The sequence below is a fragment of the Myotis nattereri genome (assembly GCF_964212035.1).
Source record: "Myotis nattereri genome assembly, chromosome: 9".
In the NCBI taxonomy this organism is placed as follows: Eukaryota; Metazoa; Chordata; class Mammalia; order Chiroptera; family Vespertilionidae; genus Myotis; species Myotis nattereri.
Window position 1 is genome coordinate 17,941,999 of NC_138084.1, and position 19,207 is coordinate 17,961,205.

Consider the following 19,207-nt stretch of genomic DNA (forward strand, 5'->3'; position numbering starts at 1 on the left):
GAATCTGAAACATCCATTCATGTTCATCCCATTCTTTTCCTACTTTTACAAACTCTGACTATATCCCTTCCCAGGCTGCACCCTTTAAGACTGTAGGCTCCCATAATTTGTAATAAACTTATATTTTGTTTGACAGATAATCTGTAACTCACCATCATATCCACTTTTTCACTATGGAAAAAACTGGAAGTACTAAAAATTAGTCTTCAATAGTCAATAAATTCAGGAGATCATCAGGAAATAATGGTTTGATCCCCTAATTCTATATCTAGCAAAAACAACTGTTGCTGAGTTCTTGGGAAAAATAAATATTGTCTTCTTTCACTTTGTCACATGCTTAAGTCTAATTAATAATCACTACATATAAATGAGACTTTCAATTCTATACTTATTCATTTCTGCTGTTAGATAGTAAAAATATAATTAAGCTAATTTTTTTTTCAGCTAAGAAATATGAGATCATGATGAGGCTTGCTTAAAAATAGCATTTTTGCCAGCTTGACAGAATTTTATTGTGGGACTTTCTAGAAAAGCATATTTACTTTAGTTGAAATTTGAAAAGTGCCTTTATTTTCAGTACAGTCACAACCTCAGATAGCATAAAGGACTGATCCCATTGCACTTTGTGTGTGTGTGTGTGTGTGTGTGTGTGTGAGTGTGTGCGTATTTTTTATTTTTATTACAAACATTTTTTTTGCCCTTGTTTTTGGTTGTCAGAATCATGATTAACAATGGCCCAACTAACTTACAAATGAATTAAGGACAGAAAGAAATTAATATCAGAAATTTGCTGCCTCAAAACATACAAAATAAGTACTTAGGTCATGATTTTATTCACAGAACGTGCTCAGCAAACATTAGCAATCATCATTATATCATCATCATCTTTATTTTTACATTATCCTATTTCATTCTATCTTTCTTGGGAACTACAATTAGATTGTTAAATTTGATTTTTTAAACATACAATTGCTTGCATATATTTACAAGATGGTTACCCATAAGAAATTATGGCAGAGCATCTATTTTTCAAAGGCCTTCATATATAGTGATATCTAACCTGATAAAAGTCCCAAGAGCATGAGACATGTCAGCATCACTATTTTGGGCTCTAAGCTTTGTGCTGACTATGCCTTAACAGAGATATGTCAGCCCTGCCCACAACATGTGGGCTCCTGAGGAAAAATGGTCCAAACAGGATAATTGACTGTCCCAAGTTTAATCAACTAAGAAAGGGAATAAATATCTACAGAATATCACAAGATTTTTTTTGGCTTAAATATTCCAATCACAAGGTTTATTCATTATCAGTATTCATTATTTGCTCCCAGAACTTCTTCATGACATTTTTTACTTCTGCATTTCTGAAGGTGTAGATTAAAGGGTTCAACATGGGAGTTACTATGGTGCAAAACACAGTCACGGCTTTGTCAATGGGGAAGGAGGTTAAAGGTCTCAGGTACAGGAATGAACAAGGTACAAAGAATAAGAAGACAACAGTGACATGAGAGTCACATGTAGACAGGGCTTTGTGACGCCCTTTAGAGCTGTGAGTCCTGAGGGAGCACAGGATGATAATACAGGAAGCAACCAGCATAGAAAAAACAAGCAAGCACAGTGACCCACTGTTGGCAGTAATTAGGGGCTTCAAAGTGTGAGTGTCTGTGCGGGCTAGCTCCAGGAGAGAGAGGTATTAAATCGCACATAAAATGGTCGATGACATTAGGGCCACAGAATGGTAACTGGACTATGAACAAAACCTGGATCCCTCCATGAAGAAGCCCTAAAACTCCAGCCATTCCCACGAGAAAATCACACACAGGCTGGCTCCTGAGAGTCATACAGTGCAAGGCCTTGCAGATGGCTACATAGCGGTCATAGGCCATGGCAATTAACAAGATGATCTCAGCTCCAGCAAAGAAGTGTTCAGCAAAGAGCTGAGTCATGCAAGCATTGAAGCATATGGTGTTCTTTTCAGAGATCAAGTCAGAGATCGTTTTGGGTGCTATGGAAGAAGAGTAGAAACCATCTAAAATGGACAAATAGGACAGAAAAAAGTACATGGGCGAACTCAGGGCTGGAATGATGAAGATGGTGATGGAGATGAGCAGGTTACCTGTCAGTGTGGTCAAGTAGATGATTTAAAACACAACAAATAAGATTTTCTGCAGTTCTGGATTCTGGGTCAGGCCCAGTAGGATGAATTCTGTTACATTGCTTGTCCTTTTCATCGATTCAGCTTGGTCCATCTGGAAAGATCACGGTATTTCTGAATGATGATATTTTAAATTCAGTACTAAAATAGTCTATCACTTCTTTAGACCTGGTCTTTGGAATTGATGGAAGTACCCCTTCTACTCACCTCTGTCATTTTGTAGATAGCTATACAGAAGAATGGAAGTAGGTTAAATTTTATCCTGTATTAATTAAATAGTAACAATACCTTACAAACACCACAATAAAAGCAAGGTGTTATTGTAAATGTTGATTTGTAGTTGACTTCCAAACTTTCTTTGTAGCTCTAAAAGTCTCATAGATGGCTTTCTTTCTCTTTTGGGGACATCTCATTAGTAACAATTATTTTGAAGGTATACTTATCTATTGGCATGAATACATATAGGTTATGTGAACATAATATTCTTTTACAGATAGGAATCTCAGGAGGAAGGGAGGAGGAGGGGCAGTAAGAGATTATCCAAAGAATTGTATGCAAATATGCATAACCCATGGACACAGACAATAGTGCAGTGAAAGCCTGGCTGTGGGTGTAGGCAGGAGGTGGAGGGGGCCAATGGGGAAGAAAAGGGAACATCTGTAATACTTTCAACAATAAAGATTGCCGGGGTCCAACCCCAGCGGGTCCAGGGGTCCCCAAAGGTGTGGACGGAGTTGGCGAAGAAGGAATGACACGGAGACAGCGTTCAGTTGATCAGCAGCCTAGCCAGGATCTCTAGCCAGGATCTCCAGACAAGTTCTGGTCTGGATCTCCAGAGAGGTTCTGCTCTGGATCTCCAGCCAGGTTCTGTGTCCATGTTGTCTTGCTAGGTTCTCCAGGTTCTCCAGCCAGGTTCTGTAGCCAAGTTCCCTCGCTAGGTTCTCCAGCCAGGTTCTGTCCAGGTTCTCAAGCCAGGTTCTGTAGCCAGGTTCTGTAGCCAGGTTCTAGTCAGGTTCTCTTGCCAATTTCTGTAGTCAGGTTCAGTCCAGGATCTTTTGCCATGTTCTCTCGCTAGGTTCTGTCTCTAGCTTCTGAGGCCAGTTTCTGTCCAGGATCTTTTGCCATGTTCTCTCCAGCGAAGTTCTTCTGTCCCTAGAGAACGTTCTGTGTAGGTTCTGTGCCTAGGTTCTGTCTCTCTCTCTGTCTCTTGCTGTCTTGTTACATCTGTATTTATACCAGTTGATTCAATCCTATCAATCTCTATTACAAAGGTTAGGGTGTTTCTTATCTCCATTCCAGGGAGTAAAGATTATGTAGCTTAAGCATGATTGTTCATAGTTAAAGTGATTAATTACCCACCTGGCACTTAGTTAAGAGGTTTTATTCCCTCCCTAACTTCAGGGGAAAATCCCTACCTGGGGAAACAACCTTTCTCAGAGACCTTGGTTAAAACACATAGTGCCTAGAAGGTGAGCAAACATATTAAGAACAGTATGCCATATATGCCAGGTCCTTTGAAACAGCAAGGATGGACCGGCTCCCGGCAAAAGATAAATAAATTAAAAAATCTGCATGGATCCATTCAGAAATAAGCCTACAAATAACTGAATAGGAAAAAAGTCGACTGTGTATCAGATATGAAAGTACCAAGCCTTACTATATCTATATCAAATGTGTTGTGAGCTGTTATTTCTGCCAAATGATTGCACATGTACATAGAGAGCCAGAGCTTCAGATGAAGTCTTTTTCCTTCAAAATGCAAAGGAACTATCTTTATAACAGCTCATTGAGCAGCATTCACTCAACAGCCCCAGTTGCTGTGTCTGGCTTAGCATGACTCTTTCATGCTGACTCTTTCCACACCATTAAAAGTGGACATGTAAGTGGTGCAAATTTCCCTGAAAAGTTTTTAATACTTTAATTAGTCTTTCATCAAATATAGAATAATGCCCTGGATTGGATATATTATACTACTTATATTTTACAAATGGATTTAAATGAGCATGAAGTTTCCTTTTGACATGACAGAAATAATAGGCTCACTTAAAATAATACACTTTTTTTTTTTTTTGCTTTTGGCATGTGTAATTAATTAGGATGAACTTGAAGTTTTCATTGCTAACTGGTGGAAATATTGAACATATACAAAAATACATTCTTTTTTTCTGGGAATGATCTATGCATGGGTTTTCTAGAATGAGTACAGGTTGTTGATAGAAAAGACCATAAAGGTATTTTATTCTTTCTCCCCCTCTCTCTCCTTTCTCTAGTTTCTGCCAAAACACATAACCACATATTTTTCCTATGTCAGCATCATAACCTCTGAGCTTCCATAAAGGAGAGGAAAGGTATGTTTAGTTTTTAGGAATGCCAAGTCTCTGAGTTGTTTCTTCTCTATCTATGACTCCTACAGATATTGACTATATGGTTAATCATTCTTAATAGATTTAATTCACAAATTCTGACTTCATTGTGGCAACAGGGAAGTCATAAAGAAGAGAATTTCAAGTTATTAAAACAGAAACCTGCAGAATCCATCAACTTAGTGAGACATAAATGTTAACCATAATGCTGTATAAATGGCTTCAGTAGTTCTCAGCAGTGTCTTATCTGGCAGTAGTACAGACAGTACTTTTGATTGATAGTTTCATATCATTGTGCCCAATTTCATTTTTAGAGAAAAAGATTCATCTTCAATTCACACTCTAAGTACAAAAACTACTCAGTGAAAATAAACTAAGTGAAGTCAATCTGCTTAAAATTTGGAGAAAAGGATGTAGTTATCACTAACCTGGATCTAGTTGATTGTGAGTTCCTCCGTTTGCAAATTTAGCTCCATCATTGCTTTCTTCCCCTCATGGCATGTGCCACATATCTGCAAATAGACTCCATGAGCTAACCAGCCTGACACTGGAATCCTTATCTCTCTAGACCAGTGGTCGGCAAACTGCGGCCCCTTGAGTGTGGCTCTTCCACAAAATACCACATGCGGGCACGCTCATACAGTGCGATTGAAACTTCGTGGCCACACTCAAGGGGCCAAAGAGCCGTATGTGGCTCATGAGCCGCAGTTTGCCAACCACTGCTCTAGGCAATTCTCTTAATCTTGGGCATTTTAGTTTATTTTGGTTCACATTATCAGTATGACCAAGATCACTCAGAAAATGAGCTTTTTCAGTTTGGAAACTTGAGTAGTTCAAGAATTTAATTTCCCCACTTTCTTGGCTTCCTATGTATGTATAACTACATCTTTAATATATATATTTTCAGATATTTAGAACTATATTCAATCTAAATTAAAAATAGTGGGAGCAATAAAAAATTCTTTAAATTAGGAAAAACTGGTATATGAAACTATAAAATGTTTAAGTGAATCAAATAAACTTGATTGGACAATGATTTCTCAAATCAGTTGTCTTAAATTTTGGTTTCCCAACTAGGTCATGAGCAATCTAGAGAGAATTCTTTTTATTCCTGATTTAAGCCTTCCTTCTAACCCCCAAAGCTTGGGACAATGTTTCCCATACTAATCTTCAGATTGTTGGTACATGGCTCTGCTGCTGTCATTTACTTAAATGTCCTTTTTTTGCAATTATTTCTTCACTGACTCTAGAGAAATGTTTAAATAAGCTTGCAAGAAGTGCAGGACTTGTTGCATTGACCTCTCTAGTCCTCAGAGAATTAGTAATTGGTTCTGTTGAAATATATCTTGAAGCTTTAAACAAAGTCTTTCATTTACTCCCACTTGGTACCCACAAATCTCATTGGAGGCCAGTTTTAGAAATGAAGTTGAGCTTTGGTTAGACTTGTGTCTCTGGCTCTATTTTAGGTTGGGACTGGGTACAGGAAGTCGGAAAGCTCATTATAGGGCTCTGTTGCTCATTTTGACATTGGTGAGAACCTGGCATGGGATATGCGGTGTTGTTAGGCCTAGGTCGGAATTCAGAGGGTGGATTTCTCCCTGGAAACATGACTGTTCTGAATGATATGGTTGCTCCAAGAATAGAAATGCTAGTCTCTTCAAGGTTATGTGCCAGGTAAACCTGGGAAATAGTGACATTCTTATTAGTGACTGACTGAGAAGCCTTAGATGGCAGGATTCTTAGCTGCCAAAGATTAAGTGATATACAAGTCATAGCTATATCTACTTCCTTTGGGATGAATACCTAAATGACAGTCTCAAGATGTATTCGGGGGAATGTGGCTTTTCTCTGTGCCCCACAGGGAGAGCAGCTTGGGGAAATACAGTAGAGTACGATGTTTTCACATTACTATGCCGGGGGGAAAAAAACATCCAACCAAGCACTCTTGTATAAAGACAACATACCAGAGGTAGAGAATGGAAACGCTATCAAAAGGAAGCTCCACTACAATCTTCTTTCTCTCTGATTCTGAGGTGATGAAGAGCTGGCTGCAGTCCAGCACAGAATCACCTTTCTTTGTTATCAACTTGTACCTTTAAACCAAATTGACACACTCCTGAAGTCCAGAACCAGAAACAGAAGCAATGCCTTTAGTTTTATCCTCAGGAATTAACAAGTTTGCTCCTGTTTGCTACCAACTCACTCAGACTGTCCCTCTTCCCCAGTATTTTGTTATTGTGGTAAATAATATATAACAAAAATGTACTATTTCAAACATTTTTAAGTGCACAAATTGCTGTGAACACCACCACCAACCATCTCCAAAATGTTTTCATCTTCCCAACATGAAACTCTATATCCATTAAACAATTACTGCTCATTCTTCCACCTCCTTCCATCAGCCCCTGGAAACCAATATTATTATTTTCTGCTTCTATGAGTTAGATACGTCATGTAAGTGGAATTATGCAATATTTGTTTTCTTTCCTTTTTGGGGGGGTAAATGATGCCTTGTCATTTTTTCCTTTTCTATTGAATTTATTGGGTGACACTGGTTAACAAAATTATACAGGTTTTCGGTGTACAATTCCACATATCTGTATACTGTATTATGTATTCACCACCCCAAGTCAAGTCTCTGGTCATCATCATTTATCCCCCCTGTGCCTTCCTCCACTTTTCCCTAATTCCAATCTCCCCTGCCAGTCACCACACTGTTGTCTGTGTCCATAAGTTTTTTCTCTCTTTTAAAAAATATTTATATTAATTTCAGAGAGGAAGAAGAAGGGAGAGAGAGATAGAAACATAAATGATGAGAGAGAACCATTGACTGGCTGCCTCCTACATCCCCCACCCCCCCCAACTGGGGATTGAGCCCACAACCCTGCAACCCGGGCATGCGCCCTGACTGGGAATTGAGAATCGAATCGAACCATGACCTACTGGTTCATAGGTCTATGCTTAATCCCTGAGCCACCCGAGCCGGCCCATGAGTTTTTTCTCTTTTTTTGCTCAATCCTTCCACCCCCTTCCCACTCAGGCCTTCAACCCCCTCACCACCCCACTCTATGAGTCTGTCCCTATTTTGCTTGTTAGTTCATTTTGTTTTTCTCTCACTGGCTTATTTTATTGAGAATAATGACCTCAAGGTTCGTCCATGTTGTCACAAATGGCAGGGTTTCCTTCTTTTTAAAGGCTGAATAATAGTCTATGTACCACATTAAAAAAAAACAACCCATGTATCTGTCAATGAACTTTTAGGTTGTTTCCACATCTTGGCTATTGTGCATATGCTGAAATGAACATAGGAGTACAAATAATCCCTTGGAAATACTGATTTCAGTATTTTTGGATAAATACCCAGGAGTGGGATGACAGGATCACATGGAAGTTTCATTTTTAATTTTTTGAGGAACCTCCATCCTGTTTTCCATAGTGGCTGCATCAATTTACATTCCTACTAGCAGAGCACAAGGGGTCTCTTTTCTTCATATCCTTATCAATACTTAGCTCTTTGTCTTTTTGATTATAGCCATTTTAACAGATGTGAGGTGATATATCATTGTGGTTTTGATTTGAATTTCCCTCTGATTAGTGACCTTGAGCATCTTTTCATTTGCTTGTTGGTTATTTGTATATCTTCTTTGTAGTAATGTCCATTCAAGTCCTTTTTTAAGTTGGGCTATTTTTGCTCTTGAGTTATATGCATTCTTTATACATTGTGGATATTAACCCCTTACCAAATGTATGGTTTGCAAATAGTTTTCCCCATTCTATAGGCAGTCTTTTCACCCACTAAATTGTTTCCTTTGTTGTATAGAAATTTTCTATTCAAATTTGAATGTGTCTTGATTATTCAGCTATTATCAACTCTCTCATTTGTACCAGATACTTTTGTTCCTATTAGCTAAGGCACAAATTCATTCAATAAAAAACTACTTTGGAGGTGAAGTGGTATATAGGATGTCTTTGAGAAAAAAGGGCTACATAAATTATTTTCTGCCTGTCAAATCTTGTGCAAGATTGCTCTCTGAATGTACTTGGAAGAATTTTATATCCCTCTATGGCTTTGGGCAGAAAAATAATTTATTTTGGAAAGAGCCCATATTACAATGTAAATGGTGCTATCTGGAATTGTGTAACACAGAAGCATTAATTTTGGAATGAGTCCTGCCTTAATGACACCCTCTCATTCCTCAAAACCCATTCATTTTTGGTTGATCCTTATCTCTTACAATAATAAATCTACTTTGACTACAGTAGTTGGGATTAAAACTAAGCATTTTCAACAAAATATCCATCAGGCCTATTTGTTTAAATATTTTAATTACTTAGCCTGTTGGTTACATTATCTATACCTGAAGATTTACAGAGAATTGTTCTACAGGATACACAAATTCAGAGATTTTCTATACATGTGACATTTTTATGTTGATTAGCAATGTCCCTTTGAGCAATAATTCATAAATACAAAGAAGTTTCTAATTGTAGGGAACTTTGGTCATCATTTAATCAAATATTGATATTTTATGAAAGAGAAACCATTGAAGATTTTATAGAAAGCAAGGGGAACAAAATCTACTTAAGTTCACATTATTTTGACTTCAAGACCATTATCCTTTCTATTAGTCACACTTGTTCTTAAAATATGAACAGATTTTATTTCGATTTTCTCTATTAGTTTTTGGCTCCAGAGCTTCCTCATCGCATTTTTCATCTCTGAGTTCCTGAGGGTGTAGATTAAAGGGTTAAACATGGGTGTTATCGTAGTATAAAACAGAGCCACCACTTTATCACTGGGGAAGGTGATCATGGGCCGAAGGTACACAAATATACAGGGTGCAAAGAACAGGACAACTACAGTAACATGGGAGGTGCAGGTGGAGAGAGCCTTCTGCCGACCTTCAGCACTGTGAGTTCTTAGGGAGCAAAGGATGTGGACATAAGAGGTGATAAGAATAGAAAAAATTAACATACTCATCAGTCCACTGTTGGCAGCAACAAAAAGTCCAAAGATGTGAGTATCAGAACAGGAGAGTTTTAGCAGAGGGAAAAGATCACAGATGAAATGGTCAATGACATTGGGGCCACAGAAGGGTAACCAGACTATAAAAAGAATTTGAATCAGAGCATGAAGAAATCCTCCGGCCCAGGCCACGGCCACCAGGAGGCCACACACTTGCCTGTTCATTGTTATTGTGTAGTGCAGGGGCTTGCAGATGGCCACATAGCGGTCATAGGCCATGACTGTGAGCAGGATGATCTCAACTCCCCCAAAGAAATGTTCAGCAAAGAGCTGAGTCAGGCACCCTTTGAAGGAGATAGTTTTCTTTTCAGTGAGTAAGTCAAATATCATTTTGGGGAGCATGGCAGAAGAGCAGCAGCCATCTACAAAGGACAAGAAAGAAAGGAAAAAATACATGGGGGAGCCCAAGGCTCGGCTGGTGGTGATTGTCACTACAATGAGGAGGTTGCCTGCCACGGTGAGGAAGTAGATCACTGTGAACACAGCCAGCAAGAGTTTCTGCACATCGGGGTTCTGTGTCAGGCCAAGCAGGATGAATTCTGTCACGTTGTTCCTTCGCTCCATGAGGCCACTCTAGCATTTGGATAATTGACTTATCTGTGAACAGCACAGGGATTGCAGTTGTGGCAGATACATTTTGATCAAGCAAATACCTTCTGTCAGGATTGTTTTCTGTAAGACTGATGGAAACCCCAAGCAGATAAACCCAAGACTTTTGCTATGTATTAGTCATGTAATGAATACATAGCGCTTCCTTTCTTTCTCTCCTTCCCTCTCCCCTTTCCTCCTTCCTTTCTCTCACTCACTCACTCACTCACTCACTCATTCCACTCATATACATAAACACAGTATTATGACTGCTGGTTTTCCAGACATCTTTCCTGTAATTGTACACAGATGGCTATTCTCCCAACAATTGCCATAGTGTTTTACCCCATACAGAAAAGGAATAAAGAGAAGACCCATAAAGGAGCAGAGGCTTGAATTCAAGAGTCTATTTCCACATGTCTCTTTTCTTGTCACTTGTGCTGATGAGGATAAAAGTCAGAGTTCATTATCCTTACTATCTTTAATTTGTTTCAGGGTGAATGCAATTAGATATTAAAGTGAATTCAATTAGATATTAGAAATGATATAGTCATGTTCCAGAAAAACAGAACTGAGTGACTGTTTGAGGCTCCAGTAAGATATATCTGGCAGATTGTGAGCTTATACTACATTTAAACACAACTATCTAAGGATATAATCAAACAGGGAGAAAGAAGAACATTTTGAAGAGAATGAAGCAGACAGCATGATGCAGTGCGAAGTTCCCCAGATTTATTGGAAACTTTAGAATTCACTGTTTAGAGAACTTCTGTCATGTTTAGGTTTCAGGGTCATTTTGCAAATCAAAACTCAATTTAAGGAAGACTAGGAGAAATTCTCAGGATCTACTACAAAACAGCTACTTTTAAAGTGAAGAGGAAACACAAGCATCATAATTTGTTGGACAGAGTATATTCTTTATATCTAGACTGTTTTTCATTCTGTTTGCACTGATTAGTAGCCATGTGAAGTTGTGTATAAATCTTAGTCAACTGTGCCTAAACTTTCTCATATATAAAATAGGAAAAATAAATGGCACAGAGGTACTAAAGTATATCATTATTACATAAGCCAAAGTTTTATCCTAAAGGTAAAACATAGAGCTCTTCACACACTCTAAATTTTTGATGAAATAATAAAAATGAATTTCCCACATATCATTATTCTTATTCTTGAAATATTTTACTGTTATATTAAGAAACAAAGATAAACAGAGAATAAATGAACTAAATATTCAACTCAAAAATATCAAATAAAACTGATGAGCATAGATAAAATCAAGAAGAAGCAAGTATAATCAAATTGCAAAAGAACCCCATTTAAAAATAATAATTAAAATAATATCATGCATAGTTCATAAAATATTTTTAAATATTTGAATGGGACGTTTTCAAATAAAGTCTTTTCTCCTCATGCCATCATCAAAAGAGAGAGAGAGAAAGAAAAAACCCAAGTACTGTGTGTTGAAGCCTTCAAATAAAACATAGATCTGTTTAAAAACAGAAAAACAAAAAAGTAAATATATGTATCTAATCTCTTGATGGAGAAAGAGCATTTTAAGTGAAATGCACTGGTATAAACACGAGATAAAACTAATGGGATCAACTATATAAAAATATGTAACACACTGGAAAAGTACTTGCAACAAGTATAACAGATCATCATTATTGTAGAATTATTTTTACAAAAAAGGATCTATACACACCAGTATTAAAATAGGGGAAATAAAAAGATAATTCTCAGATAAAACATTAGATATCTAAAAATTCCTCTATTTCATAAGTCATCAAAGAAATACAATTTAAAAATAGTGACATACTTCTAACTGAAAAATTGGCAAAGATTTATGACAATTATATTACCCAGTGCTGGTGAGTGTGTATTGATATAGAATATTCTGGAAAGAAGTCTGATTGTACACAATAAGGGCTTTATAACTGGTCATGTCCTTTGGTCCAGTACTCCTTACTCTTAGGAATCTATTAGAGATAAAAATATAAACAAAAATTATGCTTACAGGTTGTATTTCACAATATATTTTTATGATAGTGTAAAACTGAAAGCATTTCAGTTGTCTATGTAAAGAGGAACAACTAATGAATTATAGTTTTAAAATATCAGGTGGACATTAAATTTATTTGCAAGAATGAATGGTGTGGAAAGAGTCTTCCAATATAATATTGAGTGGCAAACATAAATTATAAACAGTTTATAAGTTATGATCTAAATTGTCCAAAATAACAGTTATACATAGAAAAGTATTTGAAAAAAGTACACTAACGACTAATAGTGCTTATTGGAATTGTGGGTTAAGGATGATTTTTGTATTCTTTTAAAAATGTTCTGATCCAAGTTTTCTACAAAGAAATATATTACTTTTATAGTAAGTCAAATAATTTAATGATATAAATTTTATTTGCTTATCTTAAGTCTTGGTCCATAATATCCTGACTGATTTCTTAGTAGACCAAGAATGCCAGTTTCATAAAAATCATTGACAGTAGAATCACCATAGGGGAGGAGGGTGGTAGGGCTGGGTGAAAAAGGTGAAGGGATTAAGAAAAAATCACGCACAAAACACCCCAACAACACAACACTTTCCACAAACAAACAAACAAACAAACAAACTCCCCAAACAACTCATAGACACAGACAGCAGCAGCATGATGATTAACCAGAGGGGAAGGGGGGTGGGGGGAGGTAGGAGAGGGTACAGTGAGGATAAATGGTAATGGAAGGAGACTTGACTTGGGGTGGTGAACACATAATACAACATACAGATGATGTATTATAGGATTGTACACCTGAAACCTATATAATTTTATTAACCAATGTCACCCCAATAAATTCAATATAAAAAACAGGGAATCACAGACTGTACCTACCTCTCAGAATGCATTTGGGATTGAAGTAACAGATCCATTCAATAACAAGGCATCTTATTTGTAGAGCACACTTTGCATGGAGGTAGCAATCACTGACCCATTGCTAATGACTGCTCTGCAGGTTCATCCATTTTTATCTTAAGTATAATGTTTCCCCTCCTCACTTAATGACCTGAAAACAATTGCTGTGACTTCCTAAGTGATCCTGAGTTTATGGGCCTGGGTTAAGTTCTGTTTTATAGGTTCACACCATCCTGTGAGTGTGAGGCACAGTATCCCAGCTCAGATAATGAATTTCTTTAGTCAGACAGCTTCCAAAGTTTAGGTTTCAAAAGAAATTGATGGGAAAAATACCTAACTGTTAGAGGACATCTCTCCAAGCCACCTTTCACTCTCTTGCCAGTCTTTCTTGGTGATCAGATGAACTATATTATAACTAGAGGCCTGATGCACGAAATTCATGCAAGGAGCTTGGCCCTCGCAGCTGCAGCACTTGCCTTGGCCCTCGCAGCCCCAGCTTTGTCCGGAAGGTTGTACGGAAGGATGTCTAGAAGGTCATTCGGCTGTCTGGTCTAATTAGCACATTATGCTTCTATTATTATAGCTAGGCATTCGATTTGAGATCTAGCCTGATTTAAAGCCCCAGAAATATCAGACTATGTAATAGCAGAAAAGTTAGGGATTGTAAGCACCTGTAAATCAAGCAACAAATGAAAGTTGCCTTGAGTAGCAGGACCCTGAACTCAGCTCTTTTCAGCCTGCTTTTTTCAGCCTGCACTCAGCCAGGAGGTAACTCCTTTGATCCAGGAGTCTGGACCTAAATGGGTTGGAAACTCAGAACCAAACAGCTTCTGTGATCTAGGGCTGGTTATGCTTATGTGGTCTTCTTGGGTTTTCCTTATAAACATTTTCACATGTGGTTTCAGGGAAATATTTAAATGGGTATTACTCAAGTGCAAGGAGTTAAGATGGCTTTTACCTCTCAACTCCCAGAGGACTAGAATTAGCAGCTTCAACCAAATCAGTTTATACTTTCTCTCTTGTGGCCATGGCATGTGTGACCACCGGGGCAGGGAGAGCCAGCTGGGTTGTGTTAGCAGCTCTCTACAATTGTGTTTAGGAAGTGATTCTAGAATCTGGGACCTAAGGCACAGAATGCTCTAGTCATCAATGGGTGCATGAGCCAGCCAGGGTATCTTAAACAGTGTTAGTAACACCTGTCTCAGAGTTATAGGGAAGATTGTGCAAAGTAACGTGAAAACCTCGTAGGCAGTGCAAAACCGCTGTTCTATGGTCAATGTCCTGAGGCTAGAAAACATGGAGGCGAGAGAAACTGCTCTTTAATAATAAATTTTGAATCAAGCTAAAGAGTAAGAGTTTTGCTGGTACTTTTATTGTTGTATTATCTTGGGCAATTCCTCAAACTCTTTATACCTGAATTCTCACATCTATAAAAAGTGTGTGATAAGGGTATCTAATGGAGGTTCTGTGAGATAAAACATAACGTGCTTAGATTAGTGGCTGGCATAGAGTAAAAGCTCAAGGTTTGTTGTCATGTCTGTTATAGGAAATCAGAGCTCATGGTGTGACCAATTCAGATTTTTGGTAGGTTGTCTCAATTCATCTCTCTCTCTCTCTCTCTCTCTCTCTCTCTCTCTCTCTCTCTCTCTTTCTCTCTCTTCCTATATCTATATACCGATATATCTATATACCTATATACCTATATACCCATATACCCATATACCCATATACCTATATACCTATATACCTATATACCTATATACCTATATACCTATCTCTATCACTATATCTATATCTACAGTGGGCCCTTGACTTACGAGTTTAATTCGTTCCATGACGGAGCTCGTAACTCAAATTACTCATATGTCAAATCAACAGTGAATGAGTGAGACACGTGATGCTGGGCTGATGTTGTGGCGTTCACTGTGACGTTCACTGCGCCAACTAGCGGTGGGGTATCTGAAGCTGACTCGTAACCTGAATTTTAGCTCGCAACTCAAAGCAAAAAATCGGCAAAGAGACGGCTCATATCTCGAAAAACTCGTTAGTCAGGACACTCGTAAGTCAAGGGCCCACTGTATATCTATTTATGTCTATATTGATAAAGTATTGGTAGAATATGGACAAATACCGAAATTAGGAGAGAAGAAAGAGCATGTTTTAAAGTATTGCATACTGATTCATAAGTCATTATAATTCTGAAGTCTTTCTACGAGTGTTTGATCTTCTTTTTACTTAAAAGCATGACTGAAGTTGAGAATCCTTGAAAAGTTGTATGAGATAAAGAAAATGTGGGTACAGTGAGAACTAACATGTAATGAGCATTCTGTGTTTACGTCAGTCTGCTAAGTGTGGTATTTTATCTAATTCTCACATTATCCCCTTCAGAGAGGAATTAATAATTCTATTTTATGGTCAAGGAAATTGATGTTCACTGTGAGCATCATTTGATCAAGGTAAAAAAGCTAAAATTTGGTGGAGAATTGATTAAATACAAACTGATATAATTTCTAGGCCTGATATCTAACAATTATGTGATAGTGGTGCATTAGACACTGATTCATGATGTGTCTCATGCACAGGGAATGAAGCGGGAGGAGATGCTATTCAGATCAAATGTGCATTATTTAGAGGCTTTGGTTCTACCATCAGGACAGACAGGACACATTCCTCAGACAGATGCCACATGCAGCAGTGACCGTATAGGAGAGCCATTTCAATGGGTCAAAAGGAAGTCATGTGGAAAATACTTTAAAATGAATAAAAATGAAAACAGAGCATACTATAACTGATGGGATGCATCTAAATTTATAGCTATAAATGCCTATATCAATAAAAGAAGAAAGATCTCAAATTAATAATCTTACCTTCCTTATTCAGATACCAGAAAAAAGAGCCCTAAGCAGTTTGGCTCAGTGGATAGAGGGTCAGCCCATGGACTGAAGGGTCAAGGGTTTGATTCTAGTCAAGGGCATGTACCTTGGTTGCAGGCTTAACCTTAGCAGGGGACGTGCAGGAGGCAGCTGATCAATGTTTCTGTCTATCCCTCTCTCTTCCTCTCTGTAAAATCAATAAAAACATATTAAAAATAAAGATATTGGAAAAAAGAGCAAAATAAAACCAAGCAAACAGAAGGAAGTAACAAAGACTCAAGCAGAAATATAACAATTAGAGAACAGAGGACAGAAAAACATCAAAACCAATAGTAGATTCTTTGAAAAGATCACCAAACGTGACAAAATTTTATCTGAATTGACTAAAAAACGAGATGGAGCCCTGGCTAGTGTGGCTCAGTTGGTTGGTTGTCCCATTGTTGCAGAAGACCGGAGAAAAGCCAAGCCACGTTAGAGAAAGGGAGTTACATTTTATTGATAAATCCTGTGCAGGCCCGGAGAAAAATGTGTCTTTCAAATTCTGGGTCCCCCAACATGGAGGAAACTCTCTTTATTTGTACTTTTTCCAGTCCTTTGTCTCCCAAATTTGGAATGAGACTTCTGGGCCTTCTGAGAAAGTGGGCCTGCGTGCTGGCAAGGGGCCATGAGACCATATCTCAAGGCCTGGCCTGGTGTCAGCACTGACAACTCTGTCTGGGGCATTGTTTACGGCCTCTGTGGAATAGGATTAGCCTTATTTTCCTTATTATTAAAGCCAGAAGCCAGAATATCAGGGTTAAAATATATAAGATGGATGCTTCACCATGCACTGAAAGTTTGCTGGTTCGATTCCTGGTCTGGGCACATGCCTGGGTTCCAGTCTTGATCCTCAGTAGGGGGCGTGCAGGAGGCAGCCAATGGATGTTTTGCTCTCACATAGATGTTTCTCTCTCTTTCAAAATCAATAAAAAATATTTCAAAAAATAAAAAGAGAGGTGGAAGATTCCAATTAGTAAAATCAGGAATGAAACAGGGGAAATTACTAACAATCTTACAGAAATAAAAAAAGATTATAAGGTGATACTAGGAATAGTTGTTGTATACCAATAATTTATATACCATAGAAGAAATAGACAAATTCTTAGTAATACCTAAACTACTGAAACTGATGCAAATGAAATAGGTAATCTAAATATACTTATAACATGTTAAGATATTGTAGTAGTAATTTAAAAAACTTACCACGCAGGAAAACCCAGGCCATGATGACTTCACTTTGAAGTGAATTTGATCAAACTTTTCAAAAATTGTTTAAAGTGAATTTTATCAAACTTTTAAGAAAGAATTAACACTATTCCTTCACAAACTCTTCCAAAAAATAGGAGAGAAAGGAACACTTTCCAACTCATTATATAAGATCAGTATTACCCTTTTATCCAAATTAGACAAAGATACCTCATGAAAAGAAAACTACAACCAACATCTCATACATATAGGCACAGAAATCCTTAATAAAATACCAGCAACCTGAATCCAGTAGCATATAAAAAAGGGTTATATACCAAGACCAAGTGGGATTCCTAGAGATACAAGGTTGGTTTAATATATGAAAACTAATCAATGAAATACACCACATTAGAAGACATAATACTTGGTAATGATAACTGCTATTATTACTATTTTTCTTGGTGCTCCATCCACTGCCTAGCCATACGTTTAAGTACAAGAGCTGCTTCAACTCTTACGATAGGTTACCTAAGCCACACTGTCTCCTAAGGCTGCAGAGGACTTGCTTCAGTATGTGTGTGCAAGATGAATAAACATATTTGGCTTTTCAAATCTCCACTGTCCTGAGGGTATTATATGTGAAGAAAATGTGAAGAAATCTGTTTGGTTAGGTAAGGCTTTTTTTTTTTTTTTTTTTTTTCATTGAATGGCCAGTGGAATTCCTAGACTCTCCCCAAAAAGGGATAGAAATCAACCTTTTTATATGTTTATGCCATACAAGTTGGCACTAGGACTTTAGCCTTCTCTTGGTCTCCCACTCTAGTATCACTCTGCCTGAAAATATACCAAGTCGAAAGATTCCTCCCGGCAGAATGTGCCCTGATGTGTGTGTAGCACAGTCGGGAGATTGACTCAGTATCTCAACCTCCTCTGGTGCCCTCAGCCAGTGAGGGAATTTCCTCAGGGATATGCAACCTGCACGAAACCCCATGTTGTTGTTTGCACAGCACTTAGTTCTTCAGGTTCCAGTTCATGATCCCCAAGGGCTTATAAGAGGGGTGTTTATCACATAATCTTCTAGACCAGGAATATAGGCTGTTATTACATAGGTTTAAGTGCAGGGAGAAGAAGCAGTCAGGTGAGGATGTGTTGTTCGTACAGGAATTCTCCCAAACACCTGTTTCCAAGGAAAAATCTTTGAAAAACAGAGATAATTAATTCCCGGGAGGGCCAAACCTTGGGTAGAAGGATAGGTTCTTTAACATTCTCAGTATCCTCTCTATACACTCAAGAAGCAGCTCTTTTCCTATTTGAAGAGCAGAGTAAGAGACAGTTGGTTAAGAAGAGATAGAAATATTTGTGTCTCTTGTTCTGTGACTGTAGAGCTAGGTGCTGAAGATCAGAAGTTCCCTTAGTACTGGAGGACTTCGGGTTTCAAATTCAACATCTCATTTTCTTATCTTTTGACTTGAATTTCTAAGGCATTGGAGTTTTGAAAATGCTTGGATCAATCCATTTGTATAAATTTGTGCCATTTTCATATTCTCTGCTTCCTATAATATTTTGTGGTCAGTAGGGTCTTGAGAAATATGTATTATATAATATCATATTTGAACAGTTTCATATAATGGCTACTTCTTATTTTTGAATACTCTGGACATTCTCCTTAACTACAAAGGCAGTTACGGTAAGTTAACCAGAATTGCAGATTTTCAATCCAGGTTTTACATTTCCATTTTCTACCAATGGTTTTATAATTAAAATCATTGAAGCATTACTTTCTGATATTTGATGGGGATCACTTTAAGATGTTTTAGGGTATTTTGCAGAAATATTTGTTATCCTCACTGAATATGGGTATATTTATATTATGAGGAATAGATTTACATTCTATGGATCCCTAAGTCAATTTCTAGGCTTTAGAGTGGGAGACACCACAGTAGATCCTCAGGTTGGAGCTGGATGGGCCACTGAGGATTTCCTCCAGGGGTAGGGCATATGGTGCGATGGTTTGGATGGTCAGAGATTGGCTTATGTACAGTAACTTATTTACTGGAAATAGTGCTCTG

The 19,207-nt window shown here is 37.7% G+C and overlaps 1 protein-coding gene across 1 annotated transcript; it reads right to left on the reverse strand.

The window, feature by feature from the left end:
- Positions 1-1,297: 1,297 nt before the first annotated feature.
- LOC308524756 (uncharacterized protein) lies at positions 1,298-10,124 on the reverse strand (the record flags this gene model as incomplete). The annotated part of the gene is given in 7 exon segments (XM_081099304.1): positions 1,298-1,684; positions 1,686-2,141; positions 2,145-2,249; positions 2,363-2,417; positions 6,483-6,611; positions 9,111-10,099; positions 10,101-10,124. Coding segments are annotated over 7 exon segments (2,145 nt in total).
- Between the last annotated feature and the right edge of the window lie 9,083 nt (positions 10,125-19,207).